Raw genomic sequence first — 27981 nt, 5'->3', positions numbered from 1 at the left:
CAAGAAAAGGTATATATATATATAAATATAAATATAAAATCGGATGTTCCATCTGATATATATATATATATATATATATATATATATATATATATATATATATATATATATATATATATATATATATATATATATATATATATATATATATATATATATATATATATAAGATTATAAAGGAAGTGAGTGGAATATAGAAGAAGATTTATATTTGCAGATTTAATGGCTGACATTAGGAAAGAAAAAAGGAAAACCATATTTTCAGATTTGATAATAAACTGTATCCATCATTAGGTTGAGTAAGCAACTACGTAAAGGTGAAATTTCAGATTTTCATCAGCAGTGGGAGTAGGCACTTCCAGCGGGTCGGAGCTTGTGAAGTGTGGGAGTTGGAGCTTCCATTGAGTCAGTGCTCATAAACATAGGGGTTGGAGTCTCTAGTAGGTTGGAGCCTACAAAACATTGTAAAAGAATTTTTTTATATAAAAGCATTTATTTGCCGTAGTTTTGTCCCGCATTGGGTTTCCATGCAAATCTTTATGTCATTGTGTTCATGTGCATAATTCTTGATTTCAACATTTAAAGTAATTAACACAATTGTTTGGATAAAAAATTTAAATTGGAAAAAGTTATTATTATAGTGATTCTCCCCTCAGTATAATTGTGTGCTCTTCAAAAATCTTGTAAAATCTTGTCAATTGCCTGGTTAATTCTTTCGAATGCTTCATCATGCCATTCCTGGCATTGTTTTATCCTCTCATGTACATTCAGGATGGGAGACAGTAATGTGTTTCAAGTGTGTCAAACCCTCTCTGCAACTCTAGCATCCTATTTTCACTATGTTCTGGCAAAACAGGAATATTCACCGAAGACTTAGCCAATTTGGCAGTTTGTGGGATTAAAGCTGATCTTTGAGCATGAAATTTTGACGTGAGCTCAATAGTTTTCATCTTCTCAATCCTCTGCACCCATAGTTCATAGGTTTGCCTGGCAACCTGTCTATCTTTATCCAGTTTACTGATTGTCTGGTAAAGTAAAGAATAACCTTCATCTGTTGCAAGCAATCCAACATTCACATTCTCATGTAAATATAGTAGGATAATCTGAACAATATCTCTCTTATCCATTTCAAAATTTGTTCTGTTATGCTATTCTCTTCTTTCCAATTCAAAAACTTTATGGGACAATTGTTCAAGAGCCTTATCTGTATCATCATAATAAATTTTATGGATGGGTGATTTATCTGCATCCTTTGTTGAAGGCATGATTCTCAATTGTCCTGAAGAAGCAACCCCACCACATGCTTGAGCAACTTCTAATTTTGCAACTCTTTTTCTTAGTAATTTTACCTGTGTTTCTAGATTGTTGCAGAGTTGTAACTTGATTTCATACTCTCTATAAACAAGCCTATATCTCTGGGCCTAGTCATCATAGTCCTTTTCTGTCTGAGTTGCTGAGCCCTCAACAAATTGGACATATTAAACCATTCCACCAACAACTTCACCTAGGCGCTTTTCACCTACCCTTTGCAGGATAACACTTCCCCTTAAACCTGCATCATTGATAATCTCTTTTCTCCCCTAAGAGGCAGATAGGGACCAAATAGAAAGGGTAGCATAGTCCTTGCACTGGCAGTCTCTCACCCTCCTCTATGCTCAAATCCATGAAATCTCTAAAATATGTCATATTTCTGTATAGGGTCATATGCATCAACACAAAGCACCATTTGAATTTTGGTGCAAATCCATTATGTAGCATTGAAAGCCCCTCATTCATCTTTTCATCCAAGTAAGAAGGGTAGTCATAAATTATGGCACAATGTGGAGTTTGAATATAAAGGCACATCCATAAGGCATCCTTATCAATAAGATCATTATTAGGTAACCCTAAGACCTGACATACAGAGGTATGGGTATCAACAATTGATCTCTCAAAATACCCAACCTCAAAGGGCTTTGTTTTTAAATCCCTCAAAGTATACTGTACTCCCCCAACTATATCCAAGTGTGACTCAAGAACTCTTTTCATCTGGTCACGGATGTGTGAATATAAGCTTTTGAACTTCTCCAATTCAATTTCTTCTAGAGTGGTCGATGCATCATTAAGATCAAAATTTTTGCTAATCTCATCTGTAGAAATTTTTATCAAAACTTCCCCCCTCCAAATCCCTAATCTCTTTTGTGATGGGGTCATATTTTTCGGCCAACGCTAATAACAAATCAACATCTAAGAAAATAATAGGAACAACTAGTTTTTCCAAATCATATTGCAAAGTGATCCATGGAGGGCTACCCATATTCGACTGGCCATACCAGTGCCTAAAAATTTCTAACCACGGGGTTGGCATGAAAGAATTTCGAATGCATCCATATTTATCTTTCAATTTTGGATACATTTTTGTTCCTATCTTGGTCCATTCAGCAGTATTAGGCTTATCCATTGTTAACCCAGGCAATTGATTGAGCAGATCATCGAACATGTGCCTCTTCATACTTTAATTTTTCAAAATGGGCTTTCTTAGGAGGCATGGTTATAATACTATGGCAATTCTAACTCCCTAGGGATTGTGATTTATTATAGAAATTTTCAACCAAGAAATCCGCTACCTATGAACCTAGAATTTTGACAAATGATCTCAAAAATCAAAACCCTAACATAGAACATCCAAAACCCCTTTCAGGATCAACTTTAAAATTAGGGCACACTACTTGAATTATGCATAGAGGATCTCACAAATTTGCCAATTCTTCCACAATTCCAATTTTGCAGAGCCCTGAGATACTGAATCAATTGCTTTTATGAATTAAAATAGGAAAAAATTGCCTTAAATCATCCTTCAAAGACCTCATAAAACCGTGAAGCATGTGAATTTATTTCAAAATGTAAAATAAATGGCCGCATCCTACAGACTTGATCAACTTTAAAAAATCACCGTAGATTTTCATCTACCATATGATCAACAGTCTAGAATCAACATGATCAGTGTTGAAAACCTATTTGGCAATTGGGATCCAAACTCCAACCAATCAGAGACAAGAGAAACACTGAAAAGGCCCCAATAGAACCCTTTGACAATTCAAAGCAATAGGAGCGAGTAGGTCCATGTGGCATGATTATGCATCTTTGCATGGGTTATCCTTCAAGTAGTTTTTTATTGCGAAAATGTGTGAGTCTTTGAGCTTCATCGATGAGTTAAAACATCCAACGCTTGTGGTTCCACTGACACAATACATCTGAACTTGTCGATGAGATCTATTAGAACAATGAACCAATCAAGAACAAGCAAGGATCAGACTGGGGCCAGTTTACCATGCAGCGGGCTAGGGATACGTGTTTGAATCTCACATCTTCGCAAAGGCTAAAGATCTCATAACTTCTCAATGTGAAAATGCATGCACCATTGGATCTTGGTGGATCTCAAGTGATGAACAAAGACCATGGGCCCGACAACTAAGACATGTGGCAACCCTTCGCAAAATTGAATGGGGATACTAACGTCATTCAAAACAATGCAAAAATGCTCTGGTCGTTGATCTTGATCTAAGATGGACCCACAAATCGCTAAGGCTAAAGGAACTACAAGCACAATAAAAGGCATAGACTTGTGGAAATTATAACAGAAACCAGAGTAGAAAATAAATCATGACATTAGGAAAATATATGGTCTCGCCTAGCGTGACTTAGACCATAGTTTTAAGTGATGAAAAAGGTAATACGAAAACATAAAGTCCAAGGGTTTTTCAAGGGTTTTAAGACATACCATTTTTGAAAGCTTTGAACATATTATCTAAAACTTTAGTTCAAAGAAAAGCAAAGGAATTTGTCATGGTTTCAAAATTTTTAGAGCTCAGTTTATCAATACCTCCATAGTAAACCATACCATGTACACACTACAATACTCCCTAGTGAACCCAGATTGGAATCTTGATACACGCGGAGGATCCCATAGCACATTGAAGAGTGTCCAACCAAATATGCCTGGATCCCAAATCCTAAAGCAAAATCAATCAAGAAGAAAAATTGTCGTTTTCAGCCTCACTAATCTAATGCCGACGCCACCATGCTGCAGATGGTGAAACAACCTTATGGAACCTATCCAACCGACATTATTAACCCTGTTACCACCCGGGTCCCAATGTAAATGGAACTACTTAAGAAACTAAAGACTAACTAAGATGACCATTAAAGAAATATTATAATATTCTAATAAAACATTCCACACAACAATAGTCTTGCTAAAGCATCACAATAACCACAACTTCACAGAAATGAACAATAATCCATCTTGTATTAATTTTTGGGAAAGATTGTGTAAGAGTTTTTTCATCAGAAATTAATACAATATTCATGGATTGTGGAAATCTGATAGCTTTGAATAATCCATCTGTCCAAACTACATGCATTGAGACTATGCATCTGAAACAAACAACGTATGTGAGGATCAAAAGTAACATTGCCAGTAAAACACACCATGTACACACTGCAACACTCCCTAGTGAACCTAGATTGGAATCCCGATACACGCAAAGGACTCCATAGCACATTGTAAAGTGTCCAACCAAATATGCTTGGAACCCAAATCCTAGAACAAAATTGACCAAGAAGAACAAATGTTATTTTTAGCCTCAATAATCTGAGCCCGATGCCACCATGCTGCAGATGCCTTTGCCTTCAATAAGTGCTTCAAAGTTCTTCCTTGCACTCCTCCTTGCTTGTACATGTCCCAGATACATGCCCCTTCACTTCCACGCTCCTGGATTGACACTTCCAATCCATTCAACAAGCCCTGTTGTTGTTGTTCTAAACAAGCACCTAGCCAAAATGCCTCTGCACTCACCTAGGGTTTGGTGTTAAAAATAGTTCTTTTGCAATCTGTGACTCCAAAACTTGTATTTAGACTATTTACATAGTCTCCTACTTCATTCCAAGAGGCCATGGAAGTTCAACCACGGGAACTCAAGTAGGAGTCATTTTTGTACAACTGGCTTTGAACCAGGCAGTGAAACAAGAAGACACAAGTAATTAACAAAAAGATAATTAACCTAGTAAATCAATCAAACCAATGCTACAAAAAGTAAGAAAACAACATATGCTAAGGTGTCAATGCATTAATTGAGTTCTTTCAATCCATTAATTTTTTGGATGAAAGCTCTGTCACGTAATTTCTTGGGTTGGGTTTTGGATATCATTAAACCCAATTCCAAGTTTTTAGGAAAAGTTGTCATGACACCTTTTGCAAAATTACAAAGTTGTCATGAGCAACTTTTACATCTTTTGCAATTTTGTCAAACCATTAGCCTCTCAATGGTTCAACTTGTCTCCAAACCACTACATATGACCTTAAATCACCTAAAAACATCAAAATCTCAAAAATCATTCCATCTTGAGGTCTTTGGTCAAAGTTTGATCTTTGGTCGACTTTCTAGGTCCTCAACACCTTGAAACAACCTGATGGAACCTATCCAACTTGCATGTTAGCCCTATCACCACCCATTTCCCAATATAAATGGAACTCACATCCATTGATCATGAGGAGGTATAGATATCAGAAATAACCTGCTATGCCAAAACACCCACAACACTCCACCAGTCCCCCATGGGTGTGAAATCCAAATGTACTTCATAGATAAGAACTTCTGAGGGTCACTGTATTACAATCATGATATCCATCCTCCACTAAACAACCATGGATGTGCTGACTCTACAAGTAGTCTCCCACCAACTTGCAACGACTTGCTCCATCAATTGAGGGTATACCCACTCCATAAATGATGGTATGATCTTGGAGCCCATCCACATCGAAGCATAACCTAGTCCTCTACATGTGGACTGAAAGAGAAATGAGAGCACTCCTCACTATATAGTTACGATAAAAGGCTCCAATTTCTGTCAATGGATCACCAGTAATAATTAGGGAATTAGAAGATGACTCCGATCTCTAACCCCCAACAACTGACTAGGAAGATGCATTGCCAAACCTCTCTGCATACCCAATCATATACTCTCTACCATGAAATGAATGGAGATATTTTGATTAAAGTGCTTCCAATGCCCTCTAGATGAATCTCAAATCGCAAATACGAGTACCAACCTCAACACCATAGTGCCTCTCCTCAAATTTGGCTCTTCAATATAGGTACTCGACTTATCTCTGTGTAGTCAAAACAAGACAAGGTTGAATCAACCTTCTCTCCTGAAACCCTCAACTGGTCTTTCAATCTCTGAGGCTCAACAAACTCCCGAACATAATTAAATGCATGGGATGAAATAACAGGATTGTTTCTAAAGGGAAACAACCCAACATGAGAATCAACCTCCCAACTAGATGATACTTTGCATATATTCGGTCAAGAAGATGGAGTAGTTCCAAGAACTGTCACAAAACTCATTGACCAAATCCACCTCTACCTCACAAGGACTCTCAATAGCCTGCCCCCCATCATCTATGAATGTGCTGAGTATTGGAGAACCCAATACAACAAGAGGCTCTTTGTAGTTCTCGATCAAAGCACTCATCCTAGCTGAATCCACTACACCTAAATCAGTGATAGATGTAGCCACATCCTCACTACAACCCGTGGGTATCAACTCATTACCAATCGGCGTTGTAGGAAGCTGAACTAGATATGTTGCTGGTGAAGACTAGGCTTAAGTCCACAGTAACCTCATCTAACTGAAGCAACGACTTTTGAAGAGCCAACAGGGTGCTCTCCAAAATATCTGAAGTCACCTCAAGCTCAAGAGTAAGCTCAACTACCTCCTCCTTTCCCATCAAAGCATCATAACAAGTGCAACCACACTCGAGACGCTAATCTCTCTCAGCCAATAACTGCAAGTGATTATGTTTCATAATACCAATAGCTTCTCAATGTGAATGGAACCCTGTCAGGTGAAGGCCTCTATGACCATGCTCATTTGACATAGGAACACCCCAACGAAATATGACTAACATTTGTCAAGCATTGTCATAATGCTCAATGGTTGTAGCAATATGATTATTAATCACCTTCAATTGCCCGACCACATGATGTTTCTGAACTCCCACGCTCCCATGTAAGCTCCCTGTCCCACAATACACTATGATAGGAAGTTGTATCTATTATGCTTACTTCATGATCACTATCATCATGTGCACTATTATCCCCGCACACATCAATAACCGAGGTATTTCTGTTGGGTTCCTTGACAAATGGCTCATCTGAAAGAGTAGAAGTTGCTGCTATATCAATCTCCTCACAGACTCCCACTCCCCATGTAATTGTAAGTCCCTTTAAGTCATGAACCTGGGACCTATCATCAATCAATGAATTCTCTAATACACTTCCTAAAGTCCAATATGAAATAGCAGACTCACTGCAACAAGAGTCATCCTCATAAATAACATCACTAGTACTCAAATCCTTAGTATAGCATCCTCTATCTGTAAACCCTCTATATCTTATGCTGATGCAAACAACTCTCATTACTGTCATGAAAATCAGAATCATTATGGAATGAATCTACATCATATAACTCATTTCTAACACTCGAATCATGAGTGTGAACTCTGGGACATCCCATCCAACCATTTCCCACACATGGAAAGCCTGCTAACTTTTGTACATGCAACTATTAACCTCACATGTTCACATGGGTGCCCAATTAACCTGTCTTGGACTAAAGCAACCATTGAAGGTTGCAAAGCCCAATTCAACAATCTCAGATTGGATCAGTCCATTTTAGATATATATGTATTCAACTCTTCCAAACTCGGAAATATATTGTCCAAAGATTTCATTGAACCCAATTGCAATTATAGAGTCCATTTCCAACTTCCTTTTCTTTCTGAAGGTCTCTCAGCTGTTTGTTATTATAAGTCTCATTAAATTCTTTGGAGAATACCTTTTGTTTCAGTTTATGATGAAATATCTGGCTTTCACCATAATCTCCAATGTCTTATCCTTAAATCCACATAGGCTATCCACTATTAGTTGTAAAACCTGTCTCAAAGTGATATCAGCATAAGGTGTAACTCAGTTGTTATTTGAATGATTGCGCTAAGGAAAGTAGCAACTATCAACCTCACATCTTCACATGGGTGCCCAATTAATCCATGTTGGACTAAAGCAACCATTGAAGGTTGTGAAGCGCAATTCAACAACCTCCAATCGGATTGGTTCATTTTAGATTTATCTGTATTCAAATCTTCCAAACTCAGAAATATATTGTCCAAAAATTTCATGAGACGCTATTGCAATTATAGAGTCCATTTCCAACTTCCTTTTCTTTCTGCAAGTCTCCAAGTTGTTTGTTATTAAAAGGCTCGTTAAATTCTTTGGAGAATACCTTTTGTTTCAGTTTTTCCATTGTACTCAACTTGTTTCATTACCACCAAATCTGATATACTGAAGACTTCTCCAGTTTCCACTGATTTGTTTTTACACTATCACTGTATCAACTACAACGATTAAACTCAATTCTGACCCAAAGTTTCCTGCCTGTCCCAATGAAGTTTTTGATGTCTTGAAGTTTAAATACAGAAGGATCTGCCACCAATTTTTTTCTTTGCAAACTCTGAATACCCACCCCTTTGTGACTAGAAAATTACCTAGTACTCTTGTTCAGTGAGGAATTTTCTTGACAAAAGTTTGCTCACAGGAACTTTACTGAATTTCCTTGTTTTAGTTTTCAGTGATGTTTTTTTTAATTCAATATTTGGTTTTAATTTTGCAATGTAATGCATATGAAATTTCTTTAAATAACAATGAAATTAAAAGATAAAGACACCATGGAAAGACAAAAAATTTCAAAGGCAAGCCAATATTTTATATCGTTGATTGAAGCTACAACAATAAGATCGTATCAAGATTTATGACAGCCTTCATGCCTCTTAATATAAGTTACTACTCAGTGTTCATCTAATAGGTCAAACATACACAGATTGATGCACAAAGTGTTGACGGTCGATGAATTGCTGGTGCTGCATGTGCTAGTGTAATGCCCGGCCAATCAATGTGTCTTCTGGATGCTATCTAAGGTCTATGCAGCAACTGCTATATCACACCTGTTCCCAATTATACTTCTCTACCACTCACAACACCTTAGCTTTGGGGTTTGTAAATATGTGCAAGTTCATATTAGCAAAAAATGTTGGTGGCAAATTTGTCTTAGTTTTCCAATTTGATGTGCACTGTTATCTTGCAATCTGGAAATTACAAAAAGAGCAAATATTCTTAAAATACCAAAAAAATATAGAACTTTCAAAACAAAAATATAAATAGTGTGAGCTAGCAGAGCTCATTACAATGGTATCAAAGTGGTTTCTTGCCAGTCTACTTATGGCACAAAGATTTATACTAGGAGTACACTATACTCATAGGGGTAGAACTTTGCCACCAGCTGAAGGTGAACAGGAGATTCAGTTTGGCACTATGGCTGTCAAAGATGCTGGTGGTTCAGGTAATGAAAGAGATGCTGGTACAGGTAATGATATTGATAGAGAGACTATGCATATGGTCAGGGACCTTGACATGGTCAGCATCAGGTTGTTGATGTTCTGCAATACCTCTCTGATACCTTGCAACGCATTGCTCTACCTAGAGGCCGTAGCAGAGATAGGGTAGGAGAAGTGTATCAGTCAGTTCTCATAGGTCTTGGTCTATAGCAGATGACAAGATAGACCTTATAGGTACACATGACAAGCCACAATGTCCTACTTTTTTGAGGCCTAAGATGGATGTGGTTAGAACTTAGTACTAAGACTGAGGCAATTCCTTTTGTTGATGATGTGGTAGCTCATTTTGCAGAGTGGGATGCATTTCCACATGCCAATAAACAAAATTTGAACTTTCATAAGATTTTGACATAGAAGAGAGCACTCTAAAGGTAGACCTGGTCCTGAAATGAGACATAGGCCTTGACAGAATGATTTGAAGCAAGCAACCAACAAGATGACTATGACTCACTTTGATGGAAACGGGAAGGTTACAACTAGAGCTTGGGTTCACAAGCTTGATACATATCTTACATTACGTCTTATGACTGAGAAGGATGTTATTTGGTTTTCCTGTATTACAATTGGATGGTATGTGTTCCCATGGGTTGGTCACTTTACATCATGATCAAAGTACTTCCTGCTCGGAGTTTTTGGATAGATTGGTAGAGAGATTTGACCAGAAGGATCCAGAAACTTATTTCTAGGACCTTGCTCAGCTCAGGCAAACAAATAACGTAGTCTTTCATTAGCGATTTTCAGATACTCTTTGTCATGGTTGCCAATATGACAAAGAAACGCTTGGTTATGTTATTTATAGAGGGGTTACAAAAGCCACTCAAAGGGTGGCTTAAGGCATTTGATCCATCTTTTCTGCAGTGGGCCATCAAGAAGGCCATGAACATGGAGCTTTCAGCTCATAAGAAGCAAACACAACCTAAACCTACCACTCCACCTGCAAATGAGAGAAAACCATCGGTTACTGAAGAAAAAAGAAAAAAGTGTGAAACATGATGAGGCATGCAATATCCCCCTCTAATTGTGAAATTTGATAGTAATTGATAAAATGACATTCCTAATCAAAATAGAATAATTATTATTTTGATTAAACATAAATATTTCCCCATTTATAAAATCTTATTAAATACGTCATCATGGAATATGTTTACAACAAATAAATATCAATAAATATCCATTAATAAATAAATACATATATTTATAAATTAATAATTCTGTACGATCGACTATCTAGTTAAAAGTAATCAATTTCCTTACATGGAGAAAATCACCTTGGGTAGTGTCTCGTTATTAAAGGTTGTGAACTTAATAAATAAGTTGGGCGGTATATAAGCCGAAAAGGTTACGAACATCGAGGGAGGAAGGGACTATATACATTGGTGGTTACGTGGAGCATGACAGACAAGTTGGGTACATCAAGCATCACACCTCATACACCACCGTTAGTAGCAAGAATCAATCCTCCGCATGTCACGTCGAACAGAAGGAACATTGTTAGCCACAAGCCATTCTAACAAAGTATGGACACATCGAACATCAAAGTCAGCAGTCATGTGAGAATCGAGTATGATTGGTTTAGGTACTTAAAACATATATTTTTAATAATAATATACCACGTTGATGACCATACAAGGCAAGTGGGAAAGGGCACAATACAAATCCCGAAGGTAGACCCTGTCGATAAAGGTATGAACATGGTTTATTTCAATTAATAGGATATTCTATGTATGGTTATTGATATATTTTTATTAAATGAGTTATGATTATAAGACTTTGGTAAAGTTGATGAAAATTCAATAGTTGAGTATGAATATTAATAATTCTATTAATTGAAATAGAATGAATCAAATTCTTCATATGAAAAATAATAGAAATTGGATAATGTTGTGTTATCCCATGGGGTTAGCGCCATGGAGATTAATGAGACTCGAAGCATGGAGCATGTGAGATATTACGATCTTCATTGTCTGCCATGGCCGAGAATCAATGTGCCAAAATATTTTGATGATGTCAACATATGCATATGTGATTGGCCTTGGATAGAGGATGTCTTGCCCAAGAAGAATCTTAAGGGGTGCACTCCTGGGAAGACGGCGAGGTAGCTATGGGCTAGGAAGCTCGATCTAGAGACGTCCTCAAGATTGGGGTTAAATTAGAGGGTAGAATAATAGAGTTAGTTTTGTTATTGTTGTGATTCTAACCATTATTTTGTAGGTATTACTTGTCCCAAACTAACCCTAATAGTGGGGACATTCCAGTGGTATTAGAGCTATGATCTTGCCATCCTTTAGCGTAAGCGCAATTAGAAATAGTTCAATCAATATAAAGTTTAGAACTATTGAATACACATGAAAATTTAGCTGAGAGACATGATTACATATATGATGAATATAAACTCACGAATAAAGGAATTTATTGTCAAGAAGGGAGAGGCAGAGTAAATCCTCACGAGTTAGGTAGATTCCAAGATAGGCAAGGACATGGGTTCCAATGCCTTGAGAAAAAATTCTGAGCTAGGTGAGGACATGGTTGCAAATACCCCAAGGAAAGAGTCCAAGATGGGTAAGAACATGATTCCAAATTCCTTGAGGAAAGAGTCCAACATGGGTACGAACATGTAGTCCTAATGCCTTGAGGGAGCCTCTCGTAGATGAGTGTCTAACTCCCACAACTTTGAAATTCCTATTTTTTTAACGAAGGAATGTAAGGAGCAAAAAAGAACTTGATGTCGGTATGCCAATTATTAAATCTATTGCATTCCAAATGCATGTTAATGATCCTCAAAGGATCCATTGATGAAATCATCAATTATAACAAAAAGAATTGAAACTATATAGACCAATCACCACATATCTTTCAATTATAAAGTTATTAATAAAATTATGCTTGGAATCATTTGGGAAACTTGCCAACTTCGATATTATGATATTTATAATTCATCATTATGATAATTTAATCATTAAACACAAATGGAATGATAAGTCAATCATCAAATCTTGCTTTCACTAATCCTATTAGCATCTAAATCCATCGAAGTTCTCGCATCTAGTCATTACCTCTTAGTTTCATCAAATTTGATAGAGTTGTATAATAAAGTTAGGGATCAATTAAAATTTAATGTATGCAATGAAATAATAATTGCTTGAGGACAAGCAATTTCGGGAGGGTAGGACTGCAATATCCCCCTCTAATTGTGAAATTGATATTAATTGATAAAACGACATTCCTAATCAAAATAGAATAATTATTATTTTGATTAAACATAAATATTTTCCCATTTATAAAGTCTTATTAAATACGTCATTATAGAATATGTTTACAACAAATAAATATCAAATGACTATCCATTAACAAATGAATACATATATTTATAAATTAATAATTCTATGCCATCGACTATCTAGTTAAAAGTAATCAATTTCCTTACACGGCGAAAATCACCTAGGGATGTGTCTCGTTACTAAAGGTTGTGACACTTAATAAATAAGTTGGGTGGTATATAAGTGGAAAAGGTTACGAACATCGAGGGAGGAAGGGACTATATACATCAGTGGTTACATGGAGCACAACAGACAAGTTGGGTAGATCGAGCATCACACCTCATACACCACCATTAGTAGTAGGAATTGACCCCTTTGCAGGTCACATCGAACAGAAGGAACATTGTGGGCCACAAGCCATTCTAATGAAATACAGACACATCGAACATCAAAGCCAGCGGTCACGTGAGAGTCAAGTACGATTGGTGTAGGTGCTTAAAACATATATTTTTAAATAATAATATACCACGTAGATGACCATACAAGGCAAGTGACAAAGGGAACAATACAAATCCTGAAGGTAGACCTCGCCGATAAAGGTATGAACATGGTTTATCTCAATTAATAGGATATTCTATGTACGGTTATTGATATATTTTTCTTAAATGAGTTATGATTATAAGACTTTGGTAAAGTTAATGAAAATTCAGTAGTTGAATATGAATATTAATAATTCTATTAATTGAAATAGAATGAATCAAATGCTTCATATGAAAAATAATAGAAATTGGATAATGTTGTGTTAACCCATGGGGTTAGTGCCATGGAGATTAACGAGACTCAAAGCATGGAGAATATGAGATATTAAAATCTCCATTGTCTGCCATGGCCGAGAATTAATGTGCCAAAGTACTCTGATGATGTCAACATATGCATATGTGATCGACCTTGGATAGAGGATGTCCCGTCCAAGAAGAATCTTAAAGGGTGTGCTCCCGCGAAGACGACGAGGTAGCTATGAGCTAGGAAGCCCGATTTGGAGATATCCTTAAGATTGGGGTTAAATTAGAGGGTAGAATAATATAGTTAGTTTTGTTAGTGTTGTGATTCCAACCATTAATTTTGTAGGTATTACTTGTCCCAAACTAACCCTAATAGTGGCGAGATTACTAGGCAACTCGTTAGGATTTGAATAGACAACTTTTTTTATTGGTGCAAAGAACCTTATGATAGAGAACGCTCTTGTTCTTTGAGGCCTATAGGAAGAGAAAACCATTCTATGTGAGTGTATTATGATGAGGTTGAGGCCAAATCTTTATAGCAACCTGTTGGTTCAGATGGTGATGATGTTTAGGGGATCCCTATTGAGTTTGTTTATGATGCCAGGCTATCCCCTATAGTGTTATCTATTGTTGTACTAGTTCCTTCTGCTTTTAGAATGTGGGGGTTGATAGATGCACATCGGTGCATCTTTATGTTAGACAATGGGGCCACATATAATTTTTCACAGGAGGGTTTTGTTGGTAGATGTGGCGTACAGTTGGAGGAGTTTGTTGGGTTTCGAATCAGGGTGGCAGATAGCTACACACTTACCTGTACCCAATGCATATCTCTCTCCTTATTTCTTGGTAATTATGAGATGTTGTCAGATTTCTATGAGATCTACTTGGAAGGGATAGATGTTGTGCTAGGGATGTGGTGGATACAATATATTGAGGAGTTTTTCCTTAGTTTGCGCTCGATGGAAATGAAGTTTGAGTACTGGGGCAAGAGGTATGTGTTGCAGGGTATCCTAGAGGGAAGTTTATGTACTATGTCTCTTTGTGTGGTGGATAGTGGGAATTTACAGTGGCATGATAGAATTCAGGTGGAGCGGGTTACATGTCATGTCTCCCGTAGTTCAGAGTTACCTAGTTCAGATCAACATATGGTTGTAGTTCACTTTGTGAACAATCCCTAGTTTGATATTGATGTCACTCTGTCATACGCCAATCCACTATTTGAGGTTGTTGTTTGTCTCCCTCAGGTAATGAGTAAGGATGATATTTGGGATTCCACCAGTACACTAGGATGTCAGTCAGTCCCTATAGGGTTTTAGACAGGTCTTACAGAGGAGTTCACAGAGGTGTATATAGTGAGGAGTGCGTATAGTTTCACATTTACTCCCCATATACATGATGTTTATTGGGTGCAGAGCTTGTCTGTGCCTAAGTTTGATGTTTGGTATGATGACTTAGTTGGCATAGAGAAAGGGAGAAAACGTAAACTCCCTATTGAGTTGCTTCCATGTGATGTTCTGACTTCTATCACCACTTCTTGCATTGAGTTTAATTTAGCAGACTTTGTTATTCACATAGATGGTGTTGTATTTATAGAAATTATTCGGTGATGATAGGGACATCACATGCAATTTCCAGTGGGATCATAGTGGAGGTTGGGGTTTGATGAGCTACTGGATTGCAATTACTTGAGGACAACCAATCTTGGGGAGGGAGGACTGTGATGCCCCCAATTTTAGCAAGTTTTAGGAGTATGGATATGCCAGCTCATCATCGCAACCCTCCTGAGCTAACACTTGGATTTGAGGGTCTTTGTTTGGTCAACTTATTGTTTATAGTAAGCCAAGGGAGATGGTTTCTATTTTTAGCAATGCACAGTTGTGACGCCTTGAGTCATGCTATCTCAGTATTTTCATAGAGCTTTAATAATAAGATGCATAATGGAGGTTATTTATTAAGTTTGACTTAATTAAATAACTTAATATGTTTATTGCAAACAACCAAATCTCGGAATCGGATCAGAATCAACAAGACCTACGGAAATTGTGAATCGCCCATGAATCAACAAAGTGAAAAAACCCTTGAAATTTAAAGATTTTAACGATTTAAAACTTATTTCTTGCACCCTTTATTGAATATAAATTAAGCACACTATAACATCACCAAATAGAAGCTAACATATATAAACAAGAAACATAAATGATAAATCCATCACATACGTAAAATGTAAATTGTAGCTTCAGTGAATAGAAATTGATAATATGATATATCATATATCTGATCTTGAAAGGTTTCAAGTGTTTCATATGATTGAAAGAGGTTAAGGAGGATCTAATTAATCTTCTAAGAATGTTGGAGTTTATGGTATGTTTGGTCAAGGAAGGTATTCTCAAAGTTATTTGTAACTATATATCTGATATGTTTCCAAAACACCAATATCTGCTGATCAAACAATAAAAAATTTAAATGATCATAACTCATGATTGAGATGCAGCGAAAAAAAGAAACTGACAAAAAAAATAAAAAATGATTTATTTATTTTTACCGAGTCATGAGGCATATGACTCGGCGATTTAGGAAAAACTCGCCCAAAATTGCCTAAACTGATGATTTATGCCTCAAAAATTGCTGAGGCAATTCAACAAGTTAGGAAAAATCAGGAGGGTCAAGTCGAATCACTGAATTGCCTAAATCGGATGAATTGTGGCAATTCTTGTTACTCTAGTTTATTGTTCTAATTGAATGGTGTGTCCAAGAAGCCTCTTTAGCGAAAAGTGTGCTCTAAGAATATTCAAGGCGTTGATTGTAAGGGAGAAGCTTTTGGAATTAAAAGATTATAAATACAATTGCTTGCCAAGGTCAAATCATCTCATTATGCATCTATGTTTGTGAAAGTTGTGATTTGTGAAGCATTTTGAGGGTTTGGGCATTAGATTGGGGAAATTGTAAATTTCTTCAATCTTTTCCCTGCACTTTGAGTTGGCTCTACTTGCCAATGAATTGTGTTTTTATCTGATCAGCTGGCTGCAAATTGATCAGGGTTTGAGAGGATAATTGTGCCAAGAATGATTCTAATATTGCTGGTAATCTTTGTGACAACTATCAGGGGTGGCTATATCTCTGCTATTTTATACAGCGTTTGATGCCCTGAGAGTACACATTGAGGATCTGCAATCAGAATTACAGAGGCAGCGTTGAATTCCCACAAGCTGCGATCTATTTAGTGGAGCAGCGTTTCATAGTAATGGGCTGCAATTAGTATTGTGGAGGCACCATTTGAGCAATAGAGTTGCAATTTTTGATAAGGATCAATTTCTGTGATCATCAAGGAATCCAACATTGAATATTCTCATTACCAGGCTCTTTCGTTTAACAAGTTTATGCATATTGCATGAATATTCTCATTACCAGGCTCTTTCGTTTAACAAGTTTACATTGATCATTTGTAAATATGTGCAAGTTCAAATTAGGGAAAAAGGTTGGTGTGCAAATTTGTGTTAGTTTTCCAATTTGACATGCATTGTTATCTTGTGATCCAAAAATTACAAAAAAGCAAATATTTTCAAAATACAAAAAAATATAAACTTCCAAAACAATTTAACAATCAGTTCTTCAGTGTAGATAGAGTGTGAATCAACATGACTCATTACAACTAAGCCCTGTTCATAAGGTGTCGCTTCAGTCTGTTGTTCTCAATATTTTAAAGACACCGTTACTTGATATTTGATTGCTTCTTGATCGATCCCCACCAGTTGTAATGCCCACCGAAGATGACAAAGAATAATAAAAGTGCCAAGTCTAGTGTTACAATATAGTCTCTGCAACTATTGCCTCAAGAAAGGATATTTATAAAAGGCTCTCAATTTGATAAATTCCTCCATGTGCTGCTCTGCATGAAAACGCCCTTCACAACAAATGCAAATGGTTATAGTCTTTCTTAGCACAACCGGTTTGAGTCAAACCCCACAAACCAATGCTTTTCCGTCCCTGGTTCTCTCCAGCATGGCTTCAGCCAACGGAATGCTCAATTCAATAATTTGTTCCTCTGGACTATAGTTTCAGCACAAATTAATTTCCAGCTGCTTAATATTCAACTCCACCCTTCGTGAATGGCAAAATATTTCATTAAATTTCCTCCTTGCTGGATTAAAGTTGCAATTAAATAATTTCGACACAAAGTATTGGCGATTCTCGGGCGATTATAATATATCAGCATCCATCTAAGATTTCCTCCAAGAATCGAGTCCCACTGCTATTTAATAATATCTATTAACATTTACTTCTCTTAACAATGGAATGAACCAATAGAAGCATTTCAATCTGTAATATTTCTCCCAGATTATATTCCAAAGTACCGCACACTATAATTCTCTTCTTCATTCATACGGCAGCATGAGGGAATGGAAAATATTTTAGGCCTGCATCTTGGATTGTATATTTCTTGATTCTCGGCAATGCTTATCCTCCAAACATTAGAGACAAGTATTTATTCATTATAATTTGAGAGCTCAATCATTGTACTTCCAAAAACCTCACACATGAATTTAATTCAAATATTAGCTGCAGGTGTCAATATGAAATTACCAGAATATATCACCCAGCACCGATAAGGATAGTGAGGAGAAAAAATAAAATCTTGATTCTTTACTATATTCACCTCCTTCCAATGATACCTGTTCAAATATTTTAATCTTTCTCTAGATGTTGTATTGAGTCTTAAATATTAATTTCTCAGACCAATATTCTCACCCAACATGAAGGTATTTCTGCACTTCCTATGAAATTGTCTCTGATAAAATCCTGATAAAAAGCCCTTGATAATTTTTCTTGGAAACTTGCTTCTAAATAAACTCCACATGATAGCAGGATGTTTTTCTTTTATACCACTATAATATCCCACCTAGGATATTGAACCAAACTCCTCACAAAATAATTTTCAGAATTATAACCGAGAATTCTTGCAACTTCAGATTTAAAACAACAAAATAATAACCTTAGGGAAAATAATGATTTTTATTTCCCTTTTCAGCAATATATATAAATAATCAGCAGCAACATAATTTTCCCACAAATATTATAATCAAATTTCTCAGGAGAATAATGTTCAGCTCCAATCGTAAATACAGAAATGACAGTCAGATTGGAGAGTAAAACTAAAGTGTAAGCACAAGTGAGACACCTAATATGACATCTCTATGGATAATGGGTTTTTGTCCACCCTCTACTGGCTGGAGGGTTTCTGTCCTCGAGCTGGCTAAAGCTGAGCTTCCAATTCTTCAACAGAAGAAATCTGAATCCAAAACCAATATCCAAGCATAGCCCAAATGAAATCAACTCTCCTCTTTATAATGTCCAATGCTATGACTCTTCGACTTCCCTTACCATGTCTCCTTGTCTTCTTTGCCATTTTGTCTCTTATTAACGCACTTTATAATATTAAATTGAGCTTTCTATAAATCTGCATTAAGCTTTCATAAGCCAATTAAAATTGTCATTAATTTAACTTTAATTTTTTTAATGTCCCAAAAAGGGGACATTACACAATTAGCCCACATGTTAGGTATAAGGGTCCGCAAGTTTAATGCTAAGTACATATCTCGTGAAATTGGGCGACACGTTGCTTATTAAGGCTGTTTGAACTTAATGAAGGAGCCTTGTGATTGGTTGTGAATCCTTCATACCTTTGTCTAACATTGTTTCTCACCTCATTGAATTGAAATCTCTCATTTAGATTAAAAGCCTTAGCTCAACTATCCAATAAATGTAATTCACTCCATAGCCATTTAAGGAAGTGGATTCCACCTTTTTATAAGTTGCCACTTAAGGAAGTGGATTCCACCTTTTCATTTGTCAAGTTGCCACTTATTAAGTAGATTCCACCTTTTTATTTGTCAAGTTACTACTTAGAAAAATGGACTACACCTTTTTTTTTTGTTAAGTTGCCACTTAAGGGAGTGGATTCCACCTTTTTATATCTCAAGTTGCCACTTAAGGGAGTGGGTTCAACCTTTTTATTTGACAAACTCAAAGAAGTAACATTTTGACCTTTGCTTGTTTTTCCTTATGGTGATTTGACTTGGACAATCTTACAAGGCCAAATTAAATGTTGGTTTTGATATTTGAAGGTTGCCACTTAAGGAAGTGGATTCCACTTCTTTATCTAACAGGGTGGAACAACCATCCTATCTAACCAAGTAATTTTTAAACACATCCTTGCTCCCCTTGGTAAATTCCAATGACTAGCTCGACCCAACATTTGGCTCTTACCTTCTTGTTCTCATATTACCCAATTTTTTGCCACTTTTCAATTTTCTAATGCTTTGACTCTAGGAGGGCTTGCAAATTGTTGCCAACCTGCTTCACTACGTAAACCTACCAATAGGAAGCAAAAAGAAGGGGTCCCCAGTTGAACTTGAAATTTGAACATTAAATATTTTATCAAATCTACCATTTATGTTTTAAGTGACATTCAAGTTTATGGTGATTTTGTTGTTTATTTAAAACTATGTGATATTCTAATATTAATTCCTATTGTCAGGGTGTAGCTATATATATATGGCTACAATAGGAATATTGAAATTCGGTATGGACAATGTGCTTATATGGACACTTTTCTTTATGGTAGTATTGGTCTTGTAAGACTCACTAAACAGAAGAAACATGGGCATTTATAGATATTATAGAATTCAAGGTAGGATTGCTGTTTGACTGACGGGCAGAAATTTGATAAAATTCTATGCAACCAGTTTTGTGTCAGATCCTGGTTTTAAGTTCATGGATCTGGCAAAATTCTTTCTTGGATTGTGTTATTTTATAAAAAACATAAAAATCATAAATGTATAATTATTCCCAAAGTTGTTTTTTCTGCATCCATGAACCAAATCAACATACTCGAATGCGGATTTGTACCAGAATAGGTAACATAGTTTTATGATTATCAAATTTGTTCTTGTAAGTCAAATAGCAATCCTACTGCGAATACTATGATATCTATAAATGCCCATTTTTCTATTATTTAGTGATCCTATTACAAATATAATACTATCATAAAGAAGAGTGACAAGCAAATTATCCATCATCAATTTTGAAATTCCTATTTTAGTTAGTAGCCACTGGAAATGAGACTAACTTTTAAATGCCTCTTGGCTGTAATAGTACGGCAATAATCTCAAGTCCAAGTAAGGACATGTTTTATAAGGTTGTGTAAGGTATGTCGGGTGCTGGGAACATCATTATTAGGGTTGAATGTTCTTATTGATCTGTTTTCTCTGTACTTTTTAAAATTCACAAGGGACTTTAGGTAATTTGACATCAATATGCATGTTTATAGTTTTATGGTTGATAGGTTGTTGAACTGATTGCCAATTTTTGTTTGGTGCAGTGACAAGTAACTCTGTTTGGTTCAACATTCCAATATCCATTCTTCTTTTATCTATGCTCAGACATTTTTACTTGGAATTCAAGCTTCAATGGAGGATGGTTCCTGTTCACCAGGAATCCTATCATTCTCATCTGAAAATCAGACAACCTTCTCATAGTGATCCAACCCTTTCGTCTTCATCAATTTCAAAGAAATGGAAAAGAAAGATAGATTCTCCAGTAGTCGCAGCAGCCGTGGACAATTTTACTTTGAAAATTGTACAAGAGTTTATTACAGATTTGTGGTATACATCACTTACTCCTGATCAAGAATTTCCTGATAAGATTCGTTTACTAATCAACGATGTGCTGGGCGAAGTGGCACAGAGATTGAAGCATATTGATTTAATTGAATTATTGACCAGGTGAACTGATAATAGAGTTGCATCATTCTTCATCAAATTATCAGCATTCCTTGTATTTTTTAGTATGGGTGTTTTTACTGTTTGAATTTCGTATTCCATTAGTAGATTTCTGTTGATTTGTATCAACTTTCATTTTTAGGGATGTGGTCGATCTGATAGGAAGTCATATAGAACTTTATAGAAGAAACAAAGCTTATATAGGGGTGGATGTGATGGCGAATCTACCACCCAATGAAAGGGATGAAAGATTGAAGCATTATTTAGCTTCTTCTAGAGAACTGCACCCTGCCCTCATATCTGCAGACACTGAGTGCAAGGTAAGGACATTGGTAATTTATAAACTGACTTGACATTTATAAAAGCTTATAACTAATACATAAGCTTTTAGATCCTAGGTCCACTTATATTAGTTTGCTTCAAATTGAAAATTTCCAGGTCCTTCAGCAGCTCATGGGAGGAGTAGTAGCTGTTGTCTTAAGGTCAAATGATGCTAAATGCCCCATTGCTCGAAGCCTTGCACGTGAACTTCTAGCGTGTGTTGTTATGCAACCTATCATGGACTTCGCAAGCCCAATGTTAGCCATAAGTATCCCTTTCTCTATTTATTGTATGTTTTTTCCCACCAAGACAATAGAAATAAAAATGTGATGATCTTAAACTGATATAGAACTTAATTTACCATTTTAGAATGTCTGATTTTGTCAATACCATTTGGTCTTTGGTCCTCATCATGTTATCATTGATATTGAATGATATTAATTGTATTTGCCTCTTTTGACTTACAGAATTAAAATAAATACTGAATATTGACAGAGCTCAAATGGCTGTTGGGTTACCCTATCTTTAAATTCAAGATGTAAACAAAAGGAAAATACATGAGTTGTTTGTGTACAAAATATCCTAAAAGCTCGTCAGAATTAATTACTTTTTTCTGTTTGTTGTTACATGTTTGTTAGAAAACTATGCAGTTTCATCTATATTATCTTGAGGATCAAATTGATTAAAAAAATGTGTTATATGTTGATGAATTATAGCTTCAGTCAGATAAAAATCATGTGTTAAATTACTCTATATATATATATATATATATATATATAGAGAGAGAGAGAGAGAGAGAGAGAGAGAGAGAGATAAGAATGATGCTTTTACTTAACTCATATATAACATTTAAATAGAAAAAGTTAATGATGGAGAAATTAATATTAAATAATAATACTGAAAATGACATATTTATATATATATATATAAAATTATGCAGTATATTAATTTGATTAGCTGACAAAGTTGCAAATTCATTTTGTAGACCAATTCACATCGGTGTGTTTGTCTTAATTGAGCATTAACCTTACTGCCAACGTGGAGACATGTCCATGAAAGAACATGCCTCCATGGTACATGGAAGTATGTTTTTTCTTGGGCATGCCTCCCGACTATTCACTGCGCTTCTTATACATGCAGGTCATGGTTTGTCGATACATGCAGACATAAGAAAAACAGTCTTCTAGTATCAGCTTCTTCTACACTTAATCAGGCATCTGCAATCAGATATTCAATGGAACCACAGGGATTCAAAAGTTATTATTTCTGATAATTTCTTTTTTTGACCTAGTGGTGTCCCCATGACCCAGCCCAGTGCCCAAAAGCTTGAGGCGAGCTGGGGGAGACTAATGTTAGAAATAGGGAATATTGAGGCGGGGGGGGGGGGAGGGGGAGTGAATTAGTGTTCCACAAACTTTTGCCCAACTATGGATATTATTAATAATCTTTAAACTTGCATAGATGATCAAACTAAAAAGTAAACACAAGCATAACACAATGCAACTCATAACACCATTATTTGTTAACTGGGAAAGCCTAGGTGGAGATGGTACCCACAAAATAATCCATCAATCAAAAACTATTTTGTAAAAGATATTGACCTTGTTAGGAGTCTATTACATCTGTATAGTGTATCTATTCTTGTTAGAGGACTAGGCCTTGCTAGAAGCCTCAACCCTATTAGGAGTTGTTATTACAATACAAAAGAGTGCAAGATGAGCCCAATGCTCAAACATGCATACACAACTGTACAATGCTAATAATAGAGATAGATACAAAACCTTTCATAGTGCTAATATTTTCGATATCAAATCTATCTTTGTAGTTCCTTATTCAAAACTATATCACAGCTATTCTACTCTAGCATCAAATTCACATTTATGCCAATTACATAAAGTTTGCATGCAAATATTATATTAATATAATACAATGCCACACAAAAAGGTGCCACAGTTTGCTTAACAAAATGTTCTGCCCTTATACCAAATTTCTTAGTCTTGTCGGCCTTTGATGAAGGGTGCTCCCCTTAATACCACAACAAATAGAAAAAACAGAGAACACAAATAGAGAGAACAAAATTATGGGCTTCTTATTATCTCCGCAAATGGTGAATTACAAAATTACAATATGCAAACCCACATGGGCACCTTCCTTACAACAATCTGCAAGACATAGATGTGACTATCACTGGAAACTGCCCTAGACTAACTGCTTAGGAAGGTTCTAGACACTAAGCCCTGACCCTTGAGGTCAACCAACCTCATATTACATTATTCCATTACACTTTATTACATATGATTGACTCAAGACAATTAACAAATTACATTTTTGGATGGGTCCCTTTTTGGTGACTATAACTAGCAAACCATTGACCCAATGAGCTATTATAACCCCATTCCAAAATCGTTGGCTAGCGATCTACATCGGCTGATTGCGAAAGCCATCTAGGCCTTCATCGCTAGACCTAAAGTTTTGATAGCCAAAAGTCATACCAAAAATCTACAATGACTACATCAGTACATATGATATGATAATAAAACTCATCCACCAGGCTGATATGTCAAAGATGAACCTCCATATATGAGATTAAAACAATCTGAGCACATAATACCAACTTACTAAAATTAGCAAGCTCCCTCAAATAGCAACTCTGTACAGGAATAGCCCTTCTTAAAAAACACAAAAACTGGAAAACTGGAAACATAAATATTTTAGGGTGATGCAAGATTGCCCTTACACCCAGGATGCTCCTGCATCATCTTTGCTGCTTGATACTTTACCAAATCTTTTAAATAATCTTTTGCCACATGTGGTTTAATATGTAGGACATCGTCCCAACATTGTTAAGTAATTATTTTGGTAAACCAAAACAATTCCTTAACCAAAATGCCATTATTTTGCCTTCAACTTTGTTTTGTCCTGACAACCTATACTTGGTAAATCTACAATAACCAACACTGTACTTGACAAAATCTTTAGCGCAATTACCCACATGTTGTATACAACTTGTTTTACCTTCCTATAAGTGCGTGTAACCTCAAGTGTCTTCTATGAAGTGTGCTCAATCAAAATGTTTGACTGTTAACTGTATTCCTTCATCATACTTAGACAATTTTCTAGATTTCTGTACTTCAAACATATTCTTATGTTTTTCCATCTCAAAATAGGCTATATGTTGCCATAAATGACAACCCTAACATATTGCCTTAACCAAATTGCCAAGAATCCCCCTCTTTGACATTGATGGTAACATATGGGAAAAATTGGCTAAGTGTCAAAATTCCAAAATTGCAAAATCTGTGACAAAATCTCTATTTATCATACCATCTTTTACATATATATGTTGTACAATGCTGTACTCCTCTTGAGACTATGCTCTACAATATACATAATATTTACAATTTTTTCACACAATCACTCTTCCCCTTTGACATCAATGACAAAGGTGAGTCAAAAATGTATATAGAGGCAAAATTGTGGCTCTACCTTTATTTCATCATGTTGTATGGGTGTTGAGAAGTGTCATGGAGTCACCAAAACACTTCTTTAAGCTGCCAAAATCTTTATCCCAAGAGTCCTTTACTGCATCTGCTATGTTGGTTAAAGCACGCAAGCCATAAGCTGCAACTTCTACTGCATTGAGATCTAAATAGGAAAATTTTGCATATGATTCCTTTGCTTCTAAGCATGTGTCCTACTTCCTTTGAACAATATCAATCTTCAAAGTTAGGTGCTTTCTTAAGTAATGAGAATCTCTTCAAGATTCTTTCCTTGTTTAGCTCAAACGGCCTTAACTCAGCATAACTTGTACTGATTTTCTATTCAATTTCTATAATTTTGGCATTTGGATTCTTCAACTCCTGTACCATTTTCTTCAATTCATCCTGTTTATTCTTGATTCCTGTGGAGATGTCTCGAGTAAATTTATGTGCTAAGGCACATTTTCCATACAAAACTTTATCTTTAGAGGTACAATTCGTCAACTCCTTGATGCATATGTCTAAAACTGTTAGATCATTCCTGATATTCCCACATACTGTGCTGAACAAACTTGCATCATGTTCTGCTCGAGCCTTCAAAGTGGCTGCACCTTCAAGTGTAGAGAAGTGGCTATCAAAAGCTTCCATTACTCTTTCTGCTCTCTTCTCCGAATCTTGCTCAGTGACCTTTACTGGTATAACATTCTGAAGTCTATCTGTCACTTTTTCTAAGGTGTCTTGTGCACTCTTGCCCAACTTATTGGATTTCTCTGCAATCTTACACATAGAAACTGTTGCAACTTGACATAGTTTCTCAATATCCATATCATTTGTCATGGGTGCATTGCTAGCCATGCTAGCCAACAAAATCTCAAATGGTGATGAACTTGCAATATCTTTGCTGATATCCTTTGTAGGGGTTACCAACTACACTTGAGTGTCTTGTCCATCCTTCTCAGTCCTCTATTCTGAATCTTGCTTTGGCTGATTTGTAGACTGACCTTTGTTCTCTGTCATGTCCTCTGTCTTTTTCTCTCCCTTGTTCTCTTCTTTATCCTCAATTGGTGCTTTTGTTTGCACTATTGTAGTGATCTGCTGTACACTATTCTGCCATTGACTTTGCAGACTGAAATCTGCGTCTTCGCACTAGGTGTTATTAATTGTGAACTGTCATGTGTCAAAGTTGAAAGAATAGGCAGTGAAGTTTCCTCACTGCGCAAATGTAATGTCACCACTAATCGGGTTAGTTAGGGACAAGTAATACTTGCAAAATAAATGTTAGAATCACAATAATAATAAAACTAACTATGTTATTCTACTCTCTAAGTTAAACCCAATCTTAAGGATGTCTCCAGATCGGGCTTCATAACTCATAGCTATTTCGCCGTCATCCCGGGAGTGCACCCCTTAAGATTCTTCTTGCATGGGCATCTTCTATCCAAGTCCAACGACATATGCATATGTTTGACAACATTAGAATATTTTGGCAACACAGAGAATTCCTGGCCATGGTGGTTGGTTGAAGGTGTTAATACCTTGCTACCTCCATGCCTCGAGTCTTATAATTCTTCTAATAGATTAATGTATTATTATAGACAAATTTACCGATAGAAATTATGAGAAGTATAGACTATTAAATTCAGTTCTGGTGATTGATAACTAGGGATTCCAACATTTATACACATCTTTGAGGATCCTTAATTTGGCTTCGTAACCCTTTGGGAGGATCCCCTGTGTTCATGAGGAATAGCCTTCAATTATTTGGCCTTCTTCCCTAAAACTACCTTTCAAGTTGGGCTTCATAATCCTCTGGGAAGACCCTCTAGGTTCCTCAAAACAATCCTCGATTAGTTAGCCATCATCCTTCAAAGACCTACGAGACTACATGTACTACATTTCTCTTCAATAGATTCATATTAAATGTTTAATGTAAATCAATAGTCTTTTTACATTTAAAATAATCTATATTTAATATTATATCTACTTACTCATATTATGAATCCTAATTACGATCCTATTAAAATTGTATAACAAATTAATAATAATTAAACTATTACCATGTGATAGTAATAGTTTCAATATAAAATAATAATAATAATAATTGAATAAATACTAAATGTACTATTATTATGTAATAGTTACTTAATAACTAAATACCATTTAAAAATTCCCCATTTCCTAAATATAACTAATACTAAACATTACTGCATAAATATTCTTACCTTTTCATTATACCTACTTACCTTGTGGGCGCCGATGTCTTTATGAGTCTATAATCTGACTAGTATTCTATCCTTGTTAGGACTACCAACGTTTGGTGTTCCTTGGGAGGCGAGTGGTCTAGGTATCTACCCCGCTTGTTATTCCTCTTGCCAACGTGGTGTTACCCATGTGCTATATCATTCCCATAGTCTTCAGTATGAAGGCAGTATTTATAAATACCTTCCATGTACCACGTCAGATTATATTCTGATGCCATTGGTCATTCTCACTGCATATCAAGGTCCATTGTGTTTCGCTCCTTCGTTTATAAAGTGAAGGTATATAAGTATCGACCTCCTTTCTTTTCGTCAATCTTGTGGCCTTTGGTATTAATGGCCTATGTTCGTTCCTCCTTTTCTTAGCGGTGATGATTTCTGTTTGTATCGAGTGTTCTTGCTTATGTGGCTGTCACTCAACATTCCACATATATCGTATGTTCCTCGGGGACGCATACCTGGCCTAAAACCCCCCGTTTCGGGGACGGGGACATCTTGGGGACGGGGGGACGGGTATGGAACATCCCCCAGCCGTCCCTACATTCCCTTTTTTTGCAGGGGACGTCCCCGAAACTTGGGGACGTGGGGGGGACAAAAGGGGGACAGCCAGCCG

General features: G+C 36.1%; 1 protein-coding gene across 2 annotated transcripts in view; it reads left to right on the top strand.

Moving 5' to 3' along the window:
• LOC149556461 (uncharacterized) overlaps window positions 1–27981 on the top strand; it is a 208989-nt gene that overhangs the window by 18302 nt on the left and 162706 nt on the right. For both annotated transcript variants that reach the window (XM_089830779.1, XM_089830778.1), the window contains exons 2-4: window positions 20911–21313; window positions 21453–21630; window positions 21749–21888. In XM_089830779.1, coding sequence (XP_089686905.1) covers window positions 20911–21313; window positions 21453–21630; window positions 21749–21888 — 721 coding nt within the window. The remainder of the gene's footprint in view (window positions 1–20910; window positions 21314–21452; window positions 21631–21748; window positions 21889–27981) is intronic.

This window comes from Cupressus sempervirens, chromosome 5, assembly GCF_028749045.1.
Source record: "Cupressus sempervirens isolate cs-2001-9-10 chromosome 5, ASM2874904v1, whole genome shotgun sequence".
NCBI classification, from domain to species: Eukaryota; Viridiplantae; Streptophyta; class Pinopsida; order Cupressales; family Cupressaceae; genus Cupressus; species Cupressus sempervirens.
The sequence above is the reverse complement of the archived record's forward strand: the minus strand, read 5'-3'. Positions and strand labels throughout refer to the sequence as shown.